At 44.1% G+C, this 15878-nt stretch overlaps 1 protein-coding gene across 1 annotated transcript in view; it reads right to left on the bottom strand.

Moving 5' to 3' along the window:
- Positions 1-13559, bottom strand: part of SAG (S-antigen visual arrestin) — a 90196-nt gene extending 76637 nt beyond the window's left edge. Inside the window, exons 1-4 of the mRNA XM_030215642.1 lie at positions 13482-13559; positions 9183-9243; positions 3829-3873; positions 944-1137 (exon numbers count right to left, since the gene is read on the bottom strand). Of these exons, the coding sequence (XP_030071502.1) occupies positions 944-1137; positions 3829-3873; positions 9183-9243; positions 13482-13559 (378 nt within the window). The remainder of the gene's footprint in view (positions 1-943; positions 1138-3828; positions 3874-9182; positions 9244-13481) is intronic.
- Positions 13560-15878: the final 2319 nt, after the last annotated feature.

Raw genomic sequence — 15878 nt, 5'->3', positions numbered from 1 at the left:
GAAAGCCTGGCTAACCTGAACTGTGCTTTGAAAGCCTGGCTGTGTTTTGAAAGCCTGGCTAACCTGAACTGTGTTTTGAAAGCCTGGTTAACCTGAACTGTGCTTTGAAAGCCTGGCTGTGTTTTGAAAGCCTGGCTAACCTGAACTGTGTTTTGAAAGCCTGGCTGTGTTTTAAAGCCTGGCTAAACTGAACTGTGTTTTGAAAGCCTGGCTGTGTGTTTAAAGCCTGGCTAAACTGAACTGTATTTTGGTAAGCCTAGCTCAACTGAACCGGTGGGGGGGGGGGGGGGGGTTTGCTTTTTGCTGCTCCTCTCTAGGAGAGGAAGAGAGAGGACGCAGCTGCTGAAGCCTGGCCTGTGTACCAAACCGGCTTGAGTAAGGTACATGGTAACAGGGATTTGTTTTGTGTTTTGGATCTGTACTTGAGAGAAGGAGGGACACCCTTCCTATGCAATAAACAGCTTTATTTTGAGTTGGAGGTGAGCACGGCTGGAGAGTGTTCTTTTGTTTGGGGAGCTGCAACCTCGGAGTGAAGGTGAGCCACGTAACAATGGATAGTAGCAGCAGTGGTCAGTGGCCAATATGTATAATTTGTCCCTGTGAACTTTACATATAATGCTGTGACCAGTGTTTATATCAAAATGCTGACCACCACCACTGATTATCCCCATAGATTTTAAAATCTATATATCCTTTTCCTCTCTTTATTGATCTTTACCATCCTGATGGCTCATTTATGCTGCAGCTAGAGCTAACCAAATAGCTTCATTCTGAAGGGTGCAGTTTTAGCCCCGAGGATCCAAATGGGCAAGTCCTTGTTACCCAACTACTTGCCTTTAAAAACTCTCCTCAGAAACTTACAAGTGAGACAGAGATAAACAGACAAGTAGAAACAGCATAACTGGTTGAGAGAGAGAGAAAAGTATAGTTAGGTGGTACTCACTGTTAGAAGAAATGGATAGGCATTATTTCCTAGCTTCTTTAGCAAGTGTTCCTGCACTTTAGTAACAGGTCTTGTTTCCTCTACTGGTGGATAAACCTGTACCCGTGAGAAGAAGAGATCTTTCCGGAAAGTCAGGCCAATCACATCAATATCTTCTTGACCATAGCGGAAGGCACACGTCAATGTCACATATACTAAGGAGATAGTACACAACAGGTCAACAAGATACTACCATTCAGACACATCAAAGGTCCAGAAAAGAACAGGTGAAAGTCCTGGTTCAACTCCTGTTTCATAACTTCTCGTACCAAGAAACGTAGTATGATTGATTGATTTGAAATAAATATTAAAAACCCAGGACTGACTTACCCATTCCTTCTGACATGGAGTCAGATGATTACTGTGTAGAGATTGAGAGCAGGCATAGAAATGCTATCTTTGGTATTAATAAATGGGACTTTCACTAAGCGAGGAAGTACAGTGAGGGAGCAAGATTGAGAATGGAAAGGTCCTTAATGTCCCAACAGAAGTGTTTGCATTAGGTTAAAGATTCCCAGGTGCTTTAACCACCAGCCAGGCTTTCAGAATATCTATGAATAATCTGCATATATTAGATCTGCAATGTATGCAAATGTATTCTATGTATATTCATTCTGGACAGCCTGAAAATATGACTAGCTGAGATTGTGGTGCCAATCACAATGTACAGCGATGAGATGACAATAGAGTGTGCAAGGAATGAAAATATCTCCCTAGAAAGGACATGAAAACTTTTAATAGGTTGGAGCTAGCATGGTGGATTGCAGGACATACAAGCAAAGTTTTTGTGATCAAGGTCAGAAAGAGCTATGACTTAAATTGTATGACTTCCAGGGACAGGAAAATACTTACTGCACCTAACTGATCTCACCTTCAACTATAGGGAAAGGTGTTAGCTAAATCCAAATCAATTTACCCCTTTACCACTCTCTCATCACATCCCACTTAAGAGTGGTCTTTCCTTAACCATCTCTATTCCCTATAATCTATTCAAATTCAGTTGTACAACTTATCTTTTCCTACTAATGCTCAAGAGTGCAGACAATCAATACATTGGATCCACATTCAAATACAGTTCAAACTTTTTTTTAACTCATCCACTGTACAAGTACAACTCCTCATTAGGTTTTTCTCTCTAATTTGTCTCTCTGGCCCTAGTCACATACTCCATTCACCAGGCAAATCACTCTAACATATAGCTGTCTCCTCCATTGTCTATTTCCTACTCAATGTTTTCCCCTCTGGTCTTATTCAAATATAACTTAAATGCCACCTTTTTGAGGCTGCTGCCTTTACATCTTAAATACAGGTTTTCCACAATTATATAGTCTTGTCAATCTTAACCATTTTTCTATGATAAACAAATAGGTATCTGTAAACAGTGGTACAAACACCACCCAGGGCAGCCCAAGGAAGAAGGGAGGAGTTGGTCCTGGACCTTCTGAGATGTACCCCTACTGATTGGGGGACCCTTAATTTGAACATATGCCAATGTCTCAGACTCTTATTTGTCCTGTGTCTTCTTGATTAGATCATAAGGTCCACAGAAATGGACTGCCTCTTATGTTCATCTGTACAGTGCTGCACATATCTAGCAGTGCTTATAAAAATGATAAATGTAGTAGCAGTTTTCCAAGGCTACTTACAACCGTCCAGTAGTGTTAGAATTGGTGGGGTACAGCTGTTTCATCTCCCTTTAATGTTGTGTCTGTAGCCTTTCAATTGGGTGACTAAACCTATGGTCACACCAGCAGAATATGAATAGGTTCTACGTCGTAGAGCCCAACTTATCTACAGGATCACATGCTTGCTTAAGAAACAACTTCTCAATCTAATGCAATCTCTTTAGTGATGTTTAATCCCAGTAGAGGTTAAGGAGTTCACTTTCAGAGGCTGCAACACAATTCATTGAAATGCAGTGTCTGAAAAATACATTCTAAGAATGGGACCAGCAAGAGCTGGGAAACCACAGGCCCAGGGGATCACACACACATGCAGTCCACAAGAAAACATAGTCCATGCTCTAATAGCTTGTTTGAAAACAAGATATAATTTGCTGATAAAATAACAATGTCAGCAGCACAGTAGGATGAAAGTGAAATAAAAGACAGAATCAGTCAGTAATTTCCACAGTTTTAATTGTCAGCAATTAGTCATCTCTGAACTATGAAAACCACATAATTCCATTATTCCAAGACCAGGCTCCTCTAGTTCAGCGGAAAGAAAAGTGCCTTCTCTCTTCCCCTCCTTAGGAGCACGCCAATAGCACACTTCCCTTGGCTGCCTCCCCACTGCGCCCTGTGGTTCATGACTCCCAAGGCTTCAATGCTCCTTTTATATCCTTGCCCCCACCCTTGGGAAATGAGCAGCACATCCCTCCTTATCCTCTTTATAACATCACCTATTCAGAATCCTGTCAAACCTGAGAAATTCCCTCTTTAAAATATAGGACACTAAAATACATTGTTGGAGTCCTAGGGGTGTTTCATTAGCATGAAGTGTAGGGGGTAAAAAATAAAAACAGTTCTAGGAAACAGGTCTATAAGTTTTTTTGTTTTGTTTTTAATAAGAACATTTGATTAATACAATGTATCTTGTGCTGTTTCCTTTGCTCACTCTTGTATTTATGAGGATTGCATTGTATAGGAGGTAATGGATTTTTAACCACCTTGTAGAAATAGCTAGGGTCTTATGAGGGAAAGGTGAATCTAATCAGTTGGATATAAAGTATTGTACAAAATATTTTCTAATTTGATTTCACTGGTGATGAAACAGATGGTGTAAAGTAAAGACACTAAGGACATGGAAATAATAAGTGTTTTAACAATTCAAAGAATATCACTCACCCTTCTTTCCCTTCAGAGGGTCTGGATCCACCAACACCACACCATCTATAAGCGAAGGAAAAAACATGATAGAGAAGAAATAACTACAAAGGGTGAGTGTGTGGAGGTGGGGAGAGTGGGTGAAGAGAGAGAGAGAACTGGATAAAAAGTGAAAGAACAAACAAGAAAATTGTGGAAGATCAACAAAAAACATGTAGAATGATCCATAAAAACAGGGCCAGATATTCAAAGGATTTGTGCTCCTAAATTGGTCTATTTGAACATTTCCTAGGGCTGAGTGCCTAAGTTTATGCTCAAAGGGGGTAATATTCAGCCCGCAGCGGTTAGTGGCCTTGGGATAAACTAACCCTGGATATTCAATGCCAGGATACGCGCAGCTTCTGGCACTGAACATCCCAGTATGTGCAGCAATCTGGAATTATGGGTACAGTTATATATATTATGGGTACAGTTATGAACTATGAAATATGAACCACGGTTAAAGCCTCTAAAAGCTAAGGCCTAACAGCATATAGGCTGACAGGCCTAAGTGTTTGAGTGTCTCTTAATTGACCTGTTTACTGAATCAGAGCTCATAATCTGCTGGCACCTAAGTAAACACCATAGATAATAAACATAGTTATGCACCCTAGAGTAGAGTGAAAGGGCAAAGGCCATAAATTGTGAGGCCCAGGAACTTATGATCTGATAAGATGTCCTTGTGGGCAAACTGGCCTGGGAAAGATGGAAGCATAAACAAGCACAGGAAATGTGGTTTAACAGGTGAGAAAAGACCAGATGGCTTTGAAAGGAGACTAGATGATCTTGGGTAAGATAACTTATTGAAGGCTTGTAAATCATTGTTAAACACAAGTATATAAAAATAGCTGTCTCAGTTCTATATGTGGGAGCGATGGATACAGAGAGCATATGTATGCAGCAGTTCTATCCTCCCATGAGAAAATATTAATTGTATCAATATACTTGGTAAGTGAATAAAAATACTTTCTCATGGATGCGCAGTTGTAGTCTTTTATCTCCCTCTAAATTGCAGGTGGTTGGTGAGTACTAATTTGGGAGGTGATACAAGCAGCCTTCTGTCCTTTTAAAAACAGCACCGGCTGCTAAGTTGCTGTTCTGCCCAAACTCTGCCCCCAGCCCCCCCTTAACCTAGCTAGTTAGGGAATGGCCAAGTAGTGGCAATATTCAGTGGTGCTACTCGGTTAAGTGCCACTGAATATTGGTGGCTGGCCAGCTCAGCATGGTTTAACCAGGCAGGAGCCTCTCTTTTGCTTGACTAAACACCTTTGAATATGACCCCTCAATTTCACTAAGCTCCTAAATTTTTAGGAGCATAAAAAGTGGGTGGCAACCAGGGTAGATTTAGGGTGGGGAAATAAAGTTTGGAGCTTAGCACTGGTTTTCAGCACTAGGCTCACAAATTATGCTCAAATCTAGGTAAACAAATGGCAGGCCTTGATTTATATGCATGAGTGGAAGAGTAGCCTAATGGTTAGTGCAGCAGGTTGTGGACCTGGGAAACCAGGTTCAATTCCCTTTGCAGCTCCATGTGACCCTGGGCAAGTCAGTTAATGCTCCATTGCCCCAGGTACAGTAGTAGTACAATGTAATATTTAGACTGTGAGCCCACTAGGGACAGACCCAGTACCTGTAAAATGAAACTATAAATCGCTTAAGTCTAAGCAGTATATAAATACTAAAATGAACGAATGAATGAACTTTTAACCTCCTAAATTAAAATGATTTTTCAGCTAAAACTTAGGCTCCTAAGTTTCACTGAAAGTAGGTCACAAGTTTTAGAACCCAGCTTGGAAGCTCAGATATTTTATTGTTTTTGTTTACTATCAGGCCCACCATCCTATCTAATAAAAAGCACCTCCGACGTTCTGAAGCTGAGAAAGTGAAGCCTTGTGCTCCTGCTGTATCCATTTCCTGAAATGACGTCACGTACTTCCGTGTTCATAAAGACCAATCACTGGAAGGGAATGCTGCAGAGTTGCTAGGCAATGGAATGCGACGTCACATGCATGAGGGTGTCGTCATCCCTCCCTTCCAGTTCCAGGCCCCCTACCTCCAAATTTTAAAAGTCAACTTCACTTATGAAGTCGGGTTTACAGCGGCCGACAGCAGCAGCGGTAAAAGGCGTGCAGGCTCGAACCTTCTCTCTCTCTCAGCTCTGGTCCCACCCTTGCGGAAACAGGAAATGAGGGCGGGACCAGAGCTGAGAAAGAGAGAAGAGCCGAGCCTGCACGCCTTTTACCGCTGCTGCCGGCCACCGTAATCCCAACTTTGTAAGTGAAGATAACTTTTAAAATTTGGAGGTAGGGGGCCTGGAACTGGAAGGCAGGGAAGAAGGGAGGGATGACGACACCCTCATGCGTGTGACATCATGTTCCGAGGGGGGGGGGAAACCTGAAACTCAGAGGGAAGGAGGGAGAGAGGGGGGAACCTGAAACTTGAAGGGAAGGAGGGAGAGAGGGGGGAACCTGAAACTCGGAGGGAAGGAGGGGACGACCCTGGAACTCGGAGGAAGGGAGGGAGGGGACGACCCTGGAACTTGGAGGGAGGGGTGACAACCCTGGAACTTGGAGGGAGGGGGGACGACCCTGGAACTCGGAGGGAGGGAGGGGGGCCAACCCTGGAACTCGGAGGGAGGGAGGGAGGGGGGCCAACCCTGGAACTCGGAGGGAGGGAGGGGGGCCAACCCTGGAACTCGGAGGGAGGAAGGGGGACACTGGAACTGGGAGGAAGGGAGGGAGGGAGGGAGGGTGGGCCCATGGCACACACTCTCATTCTCACACACACACTCTCTCTCACAAACACACTTGCACCCAGTCTCACTCTCTCTCTGTCACACACACACTCTCGCACATTCACTCTCTCTCTCTCACACAGTCACTCACACACACTCTGTCTCTCAAACATACACACTCCGAGGAAAGCCTTGCTAGCGCCCATTTTATTTGTGTCAGAAACGGGCCTTTTTTACTAGTTTTCTATAAGAGATGAGGAACAATAGGAACAATAGGGAAAGCAATTTATAACAGGTCATTCTAGGCCAGGAGGCCCAGTAGGTGTCTACTGTAAGCCCACTTATAAAGGCACATAAAATATCAACATAAAGCAGCCAAAATCACTGCAAAAATGTGGCCAGATATTATTTATGTTTATTTAAAACTTGATATTTTGCCTTTACTAAACAAAGGTCAAGGTGGTTTACAAAATTCCTAAATAAAATAAAGCAACAATAAATAAAGGGGCAGAAGTACATGCACAGATGTTTATTTAATAACCTACACATATCCTATATAATAATTCTCACCTCCAACATTCTAATGTGCCTGGTACCGTGGCTCCCTCGGAGGTGGTCTGCTAGGCAGTTTAGAATGCACTGATGTCAGTGATGTCACTGACAGCTGATTCCAAGGCAAGGGGAGGAGTAGGGAAACACGCTCCGCGTGTTTCCCTACTCCTCCCCCTGCCTACCAATCAGCTCTCAGTGTTCCCCCCCTCGGCGCAACACCCAAGCCCCTCTGCCCTGGCTCAGCACCCAAGCCCCTACCCCCCCTCGATGCATCACCCAAGCCCCTCCCCCGGCATATCACCAAAGCTCATACCCCCCCCCCCTCTCGGGCACATCAACTCCCTCGCCACCCACAGCCGCCAATACTAACGCTGTCCGGCCACTGCTGCTTCTCCTGTGGAGCAGCAGCGGCCGGTACAAAAAGAAAAATGCCAAAAAAAGATTTTTAACCTGAAATGCGGCTCAGTAGACAGCCATCTAGCATTGGCTGTCGTCACTGCAGCCACGCCTCCTCTCCCCTCCACGTCACTGCCCCTGCAGGAAGACCCCGGAGAAGCGCAGCGACATCAGAGGGGAGAGGAGGAGCGGCTGCAGAGATGACAGCCAATGCCAGATTGCTGTCTACGGAGCCGTGTTTCTGGTTTAAAATCTTTTTTTGGCTTTTTTCTTTTTGTACCGGCCGCTGCTGCTCAACAGGAGACGCAGCAGCGGCTGGACAGCGTTAGTATTGGCACCTGCGGGTGGCGAGGGGGTTGATGTGCCCGAGGGGGGGTAGGGGCTTGGGTGATGCGCTGGGGGGGGTAGGGGTTTGGGTGATGCGCCGAGGGGGGAGGGGAGGGTCGCTGGACATGGGTGGCTGGAGGGGGGCAGGGGGAGGGGAGGGTCGCTGGACATGGGTGGCTGCAGGGGGAGAGGAGGGTCGCTGGACATGGATGGCTGCAGGGGGGCAGGGAAGAGGGAGGTGAGGAGGGGGTCCTGAGACCAGATGAGTGGCTGCAGGGGAGACAGAAGGGACACTGCAGGGGGGGCAGGGGGAGAGAAGGGTCACTGGACATGGGTGGCTGCAGGGGGGGCAGGGGAGAGAGGTGGGTCGCTGGACATGGGTGGCTGCAGGGGGGGCAAGGGGAAAGGAGAGGAGGGTCGCTGGACATGGGTAGCTGCAGGGGGAGAGGAGGGTTGCTGGACATGGGTGGCTGCAGGGGGGGCAGGGGAGAGGAGAGTCACTGGACATGGGTGGCTGCAGGGGGAGCAGGGGAGAGAGGAGGGCCGCTGCACATGCGTGGCTGCAGGGGCAGAGGAGGGTTGGTGGGGAGGGGGTCCTGAGACCAGATGGGTGGCTGCAGGGGGGGCAGGAGAGACAGGAAGGACGCTGCAGGGGGGGATTACCTTGCTAGCGCCCGTTTCATTGCCTACCAAAACGGGCCTTTTATACTAGTACTTCATGATTCAAGTGCATTTCACCCAAGCTCCTTCCCAAACACACCTATACCTGGGGCACATACAAAGTACATACTTAATCAGGTCCTGGCCAGTTAAATAGCGCTTAACCAGCTATCTGTGAATATTCAGCAGGAGATAGCCAGTCATCTCCCACTATATATTCGTGGTCAGCACGATATAGCCAGTTATCCACTAATATTCAGTGCTTTGCCGGCTAGGTATGATGGCCAAATTGGGCTGCCTAAATAGCAGGCCTATCTTTGGCTAGTTTCAACGTAACCAGCCAGCGCTGAATATTGACTTGGCTGGTTAAGTTGAAACTGGTCAAAAATAAATCGTATGCCAGTCACTGGAAAAGGCCTGGCATTGAATAGGGTTCAGCACTAACCGCAAGAGGCAGTCCAGCTAACTCCCACGTTTTAAATATCGGCCCAGTATATATTTGTATGGTGGAGTAATTTTATAATATGCTATATTGTCATGTGCACATGAAAAATCCTTTATAAAATTACTCCCATAGCATTATTATGATTATCATCATTATTGCTGTTGTTAAGCTGTACTGTACAGATCTTTGTCATCATCTACTATGTTACTAAAGTTGACTTACCTACAGGGTCCACACATTCTACATGGTCGATATAGTCTCTCTTTCCCAGATAGACACTTAGCTATGAGAGGATATATGGAGCAAGAATATATAAAAAATGCCCTGTTATTTGGAGCACAGAAATGTTTTATACAGTCATCTAAAGCAGTAACAAAAAAAAAAAAACAACCCTAACCTGATAAAATAGAGGGAGATTATATTTTTACTCTTTCATATTTATAACAAACTATCCTGTACAATGGTCCTGCTGGTCCTACTCAGCAATAAATATAATTGAAAGCACAATGCAAATCAGCTATGGATTGGCAATGTGATGCAGTCCTTGGGGGGAAAGAGTGGAATCTGGCTTGCTACTTTTATTCCCTATTCATTATTATTATATATTACTGATACAAATTACTTATTGTGGTATACAAATTAATGACATCAAGATAAAAACACAAAATCAAACAATCACAGAAACATAAAATCATCATAAACAAAACTCCCTATACACTCTCTCAACAAGTCATTATACTTTCCTTAGAGTCCCTCCAGACCACTCCAGATGTGAGGGTTTGCCTTTCCTACCAACAGATGGAGATTGAACTACTAACTAGTCCCATTACTATTTAATGAATCCTGTGCAGTCCTCCACTAGCGAGTTGTTCTCAGTTGCCAGCAGATGGTAGGCGAGGTATACTGAGTAGTCTGTTAATGGTTAACTAGGCAGGGTAAGGGGTGAGGGCTTACTGCAGGCAGTCTTCTAGGGAGCATTTTCAAGAAGCTAGGAGTTTTAGGCATGGGAGAGTTAGCAATTCTTCACTGCAGGAGATTTGCATCTGGGGGGGGGGGGGTAGTCCTTTGGGGATGGGTTGTGAGGCTCCAACTGGAGAAGCTGGAGGGAGTAGAAATTCTCAGTATGGTTTTGGGTGCCCACTCTCCGGTCCCTTCAAATGAGGGGGTGTCTAAGGCACTTTTTCCAGAGATGGGACCAAATAACCTAGGATCAGTGGGTCCTCAAAGTTATCCAGGACCGTTATACTATAGTTTGCTCATCCCCTATCAGACACTTTTTTTGGAGTCTTCCTGTAAAAGGCAGTGATGGTGAAGCTGAACACAGTCATCCCAGTCCCACAAATGGAACAGGAGATGGGTTGCCTTCCATTTACTTCATCAGTACCTGCATATAATGTGTAAGCCACTTTGGTTGTACCACAGAAAGGCTGTATATCAACCAGTCATTTCAAAAAAGAAATTGCCTTCGAGCATTTTATTTTTCCAAGTTTGTTGGTCTCAGTTTCTCTTTTCTGCTTTCCTTTCCTGTCTGTCTTCAGCTCTTTCCAGTGTATGCTGTCCATTTCTTCTATCTTCTTTCATTTCCTCTCGACATCTGTTTCTGACATATTTCCTCTCTTTTTTTTATATGCCCATTCAAATTTCACCCTCTCACTCTTTAGTACTCCATCTATATTTAATTTATCTATTAACTTTCCATCTACTCCTTTTACCCCATAGCTCTCCTGTCTCACTCCTTTCCTAGCCTCCTATTCCCTTCTCTTTCACCCACTCCCCATTACTACACTTTTAGCTTCCTGTACTCACCATCCACTTCTCACACATCTCCTTGACAACCCCCATGGTCTCTCTCACATATGGTTCCCACTATACCCAGTATCTCCTCTCCCTCTTCCATCTTATAGCACTGTGGCCGCCGTCTTTTTCTCCACCCACACTTTTAGCCCAACATCTATCTATCTCCTCTACCTCTGTGGTCCAGCATCTCCCTATTCCCTCTCTCTCCCCATTCCCCTTATGATGCAGCATCCCCCTGTCCTCCTCTCTCTCTCCTCCCGCCCCCCCCCCAAGAAAAGTGCAGCTTGAATGATCAGCAAGGCAGTAGTTCCGAGGGACCAGCAGTCACAGGAAACCCAGCCCATTGGCAGGAGAGGCAGCTACACAAATCTCAAAGTTATGCTCCTTCCCAGATTATTTAGGCAGCAAACTGCACTAGAAATGAAGGCCTGTTAAGTGTGGTCTACTGTCTATACAACACAAGAAGGAGCATGGCATTGGGGTTTGTATAGCCACATCTCCTGTGGGTCCAGCATCCCTCTCTCCTCCCCCCCCCCCAGTAAATCTGCAATCTCTCCCCTCTTCTTGGTTCCCTCACCTGTTGCCTGGCTTCTCTCCTGTCTCCTCCCCCCCCCCCCCCCCACGAGTCCGGCACCTCTTCCTCAGCCCTGCCTCCCCCCCACACACACACGAGTCCGGCACCTCTCAGCCCTCCCCCAAGTCCAGCATCTCCTCCTTAGCCCCCTCTGATGAGCCAGCATTTCTCCATCAGTCCCCCCAAGAGTCCAGCAGTTCTCTCAGAAACACCCCCCCCCCCCCCGCTTCTTTGCAAGTTCCTTGCATTTCTTTTCCTCCCTCAAGCCTGTCCTGTCCCTATCCTTCAAATCTCTTTTTTTCTTCCAGTAGCACCAGCGGTAACCAGTTTCAGGCTGGAGACTTTTTGAGTAGTCCTGGTTTTGAACTTGCATCCCAAAGCAGTATGGGATTTGTAGTATCTGATCCTGCCCATTGAAATCAGTGCTGCACCAATAATGCACCAAGATAGGATGGTCAGAAATCCAGGACTGTTCCAAAATCTCCAGCCTGGAAGTCGGTAACTTAGCATCTCTGGGTAACTCACTACCCCAGCCATCCCAGAGCCATCGCTGCTGTGTCCCGTCCATGTGCAAACAGGAAGTTGCGTCAGCCAGACGGGACGTGGCAGAGATGGCTCAGAGTCAGCCCAGACAGCGAGTTACCACTGCTGGAAGAATAGAGAGGCTTGAAGGACCAGGGGGCAGGACAGACCTCGGGGAAATTACCAAACTTGTGAAAGGGGGGGGGCTGAGGGAGAGCCGCTGGAATCTCAGGGAGGGGAGGACGATACCACTACCCAAAATACAGGTAGTGACCGCATGCCACTGGAGCTGCTCCTCTACCTGTGTGCCAGCCCCATGCGACTCACCAGTTGAGAACCGCTGCTCTAAACACACCCTTTTTCATTGGGCCAGATCATTCAAAGTTTTGGTCACAGTATTATTCCAGATTTGTAATAGCTTAGCAGCATACCAATTCTCACAAACAATATCATTCTCAGCTCATCTCCAAAACAGTTTCAAATCCATTTTTGTGCATCTACAAACATGACTTAAACCAGTATTAACATTAGCCTTATTTTTAAAATTAGAAAGCTTTAAATAAAAATTTGATAAAAAATGATTGGTCCAACCTACAGGCTCCCATGATTGATGATCAATAAGAGGTGAACTTCCTTCCAGATTAGTAAATGAAATAAAATTTAACACATGACGATGAGGTAGCCTTAACCTTTAAATTGTGTTAGATATTCTTAGAATGTTAAAGACTGTTTCTAATGAGTGCTTTATTTTGCCCTTCTCAAGAGGTTAGAACAGTAAGAGCACTGGAATAATTCAGGTGAAGTCCTGCAATTTGAGTTCATGACCTCGCTCTAATTACATTCTGCATGATCTTGGGTAAATCATATCTTTCTGTGCTTCCAGAGCTCTGATAAAAACATGAAGTTTATCTTAATTCAAATATCCTGGCCAACTAACGGAAATAGACCTTTTAAAGAAAGACCTTGTTGAGGATGGTTCTGATTGAACTGGAAGCTCAAGAAGAAAACTTCAAAATCCCAAATAAGTCTTTTTGGGAAAGGAGTGGGGCTGGGGGCAGTGCAATCATAGGGGCCCTTTTACTAAGCTGAGGTACAAAGTGGCCTGTGCTAGTGTAGGCACATGGAATCGGCGCGTGTTGGGCCATTTTTGTACTGCAGTGGGTAAAAAGGCCTTTTTTTAATGGGGCAGTAAATGGCCCTGCGCTAATATTAAAGTAGCACACAGCTATTTACTGCCTGAGCCCTTACTGCTACCTATTTACTTGGGGATATAGGCTCACGCACTACTTGTGTGGTAATCAGGCAGTGTGCAGCAATGTGGCTGCGCTGCTGATTACCGCAGGGAATGCCTCTATGGTAGAAAATTTTTGACTGTGGGAAACTGCACGCCAACTTCAGAACTACCGCTGGGCGCCTGTGCTACCCCAGCAGTAGGGTCGATTTGGCATGCGTTAGCCCTACTGTGGCTTAGTAAATGGGCCCCATAGTGTTGTATAGCACTGTATATTTCTTTCTTTTGGTTTTACACACTAGGCAATGAAGTCACCTGATTTAACTTTGTTAGAAATGAATTATATCTATAAAGCTCAGCAAAGGGAAAATCAAGTACTATTTGCAGACTAACTTACTGCCTTGTCGCGGGATGTTTTCTTGAAGATAACATGCTTGCTGGACTGGCTGCTCTTCTGAGTTATGGTGCAGCTCATCCTGCTCAAGTCACTGCTGGAATATATTGGTCCGATACCAGAAAAAAGAATGATTCAAAGAATTTATAAAGGAATACCATGAAAAAATTAATCAATCACTCAAAGACAAAAGACCCTAAAAGCGGAATGTTTTAGTACTAGACTCATTGAAATTTTCAACTTTTACTTATATGGAAGATATTTTTCCCTCTGTCTCTCCATATATTAGAGCTAGAAATTAGGAAAGGAAAGACCTTCCTCAACTAGGAGCTTGGAATTCAACGTCTTATCAATTCCTTCTTCACATTTTCTTTAGAAATTTAGATGGGACTTGCACTCAAAACAAAATAGTCATTTTTGGGAAGCATCTGTATAACTGAAACCCTTGGAGAAACTAGGAGCTTGGAATTCAATATCTTTGTTATCAATTCCCTTGCCTCCCATTTTCTTTAGATATTTAGATGTGACTTGCACTCAAAATAGTCATTTTTGGGAAGCACCTGTAAAACTGAAACCCTGGAGAAAACATGTGGATAACACGTGGATAATTATGTAGACAACATGTACCTGTATCAACAAGACTCAGTGAATGATTAGATTGAGTTCCCCAGTCATCACAGAGAGTGTAGTTAAGAACTGAGACCCACTAATGAAGTATACTGCACTGATGTCAGCAAAAGTAGTCCAAGCACAATATAACAGTATGTGATAAAGCTGATATACTGGAACCCCATCTTAATCACTGGAGAAGTATATGAATATAAGTGTGAACACATGTATAAGAAGTTAGATTCAATTTTGCTAGACAATGAAAGCCCTTCTAATGTTTTGTGAAAAATGAGTACTTAGAGATGTAGATATTAATAACTTGAAGTACCTCGAATAGGGTTAGAGATTCCAGGGAAGCAGTGTCAACAGTAGATCGAGCAACGAAAAATTAGAATGCAGTAAATTAATCCAACAACAATCTCTCCTTCTGCACAGCAGAGCGTCTCACCTTGCAGCTCCTTTTGATCATCTCACTTTATGGGTCAATGAAGACGAATCTGAACTCATGGAGAGAGAAACCTCTGCAATTTGTAGCAGCTCTAAGTTTCCATCACTTAATCTCAGTAAAGGATGAGGGCATTATGGATGGCTTAGGAGCTGATCTGGAGCTGGCTGCGTCAGCACTGCTTTGTATTTCATAAGCAAATTCTGTGAGGATTGGATTGGATTTATTCAATGTTATATATTGATTTATACCATAGTGCCAAAGCGGTTCACAATGTTTAAAAATGACAAAATATACCAACTACATACATATATAGCAATTACATCAGAATTTTAAAAATTTAACAATCGTGGCAGATAAAGTCTGTAATTGTTCAAAGTATTGATGGAACATCTATCCGAAATGTTGTATATAAGGAAGCATTTTGAAGTTCCTCAGGCAGAGAGTTCCACAAATGGGGACCAGCATAAGAAAATGCATGTGCCTGAGTAGATAAAAGGCTATACATTAAGTACATATCAAGTAGAAGACAGGAACATACATGTTGTTTTGCTGAATCTCCAAGAGTGGAGATGAAAGAGGCTCATCTCCACACTAGCAAGAGCAATGTATTTAACAAAAACAAGCACTTTGCCAATGGAAACCAAGCACTTTGCCAATGGAAACAAAATAGGAAAATCCTTTTAGTATATCTAGCCCTAAACACAGTAAGAGTGATAGCTTATTTACCGGCTATTTTATCCTATGGTTAGGAAAATACAGGCTTAGTTTCTTTTAATCCCAGATATAGACTCATGTGCATCCAGGATTGGGGAGTGGTGCATAAATAGATTTGTTAGATGCTGGGACATTATTGAGCCACAGTGAATAGCAATTTCCAAAGTGAAACATCCAACATTTGAACAACAAAAAACCAGGGACATGAATATCTGTCTGGCATCATTTTCAAAAACGTTGCCACACAGATGTGTCTGCAGAGCAGAGGCATAGCCTAGTGGTTAGTGCAGTGGACTATAAACCAAGGGATACAGTTCAAACCCCACTATAACTAAGTTTGTAAATATGATCCTTCCAGGTCCTGAAAAATAACTACTGTACCTGAGGATGTTATGCTTGTTTTCTATTTTTTGTATGTTTTTATTATATATAGTTGTTTCTGTAAATCGCCTAGGTAATAGGTGATGTATAAATTTTTAAAATATTGTGCTTCTTGTACAGCAGGCAATTTGAGGATAAATATAAGAGCAGTATACAGTACAATATTTCACAATTGTATAGAAGCAGTGTGAACAAAAATACAGAACTGAGCAAGGGAACCATATTTATCTACTGCATGTTCAGTCTCA

Source organism: Microcaecilia unicolor, chromosome 10, assembly GCF_901765095.1.
Source record: "Microcaecilia unicolor chromosome 10, aMicUni1.1, whole genome shotgun sequence".
Classification (NCBI taxonomy): Eukaryota; Metazoa; Chordata; class Amphibia; order Gymnophiona; family Siphonopidae; genus Microcaecilia; species Microcaecilia unicolor.
The sequence above is the reverse complement of the archived record's forward strand: the minus strand, read 5'-3'. Positions and strand labels throughout refer to the sequence as shown.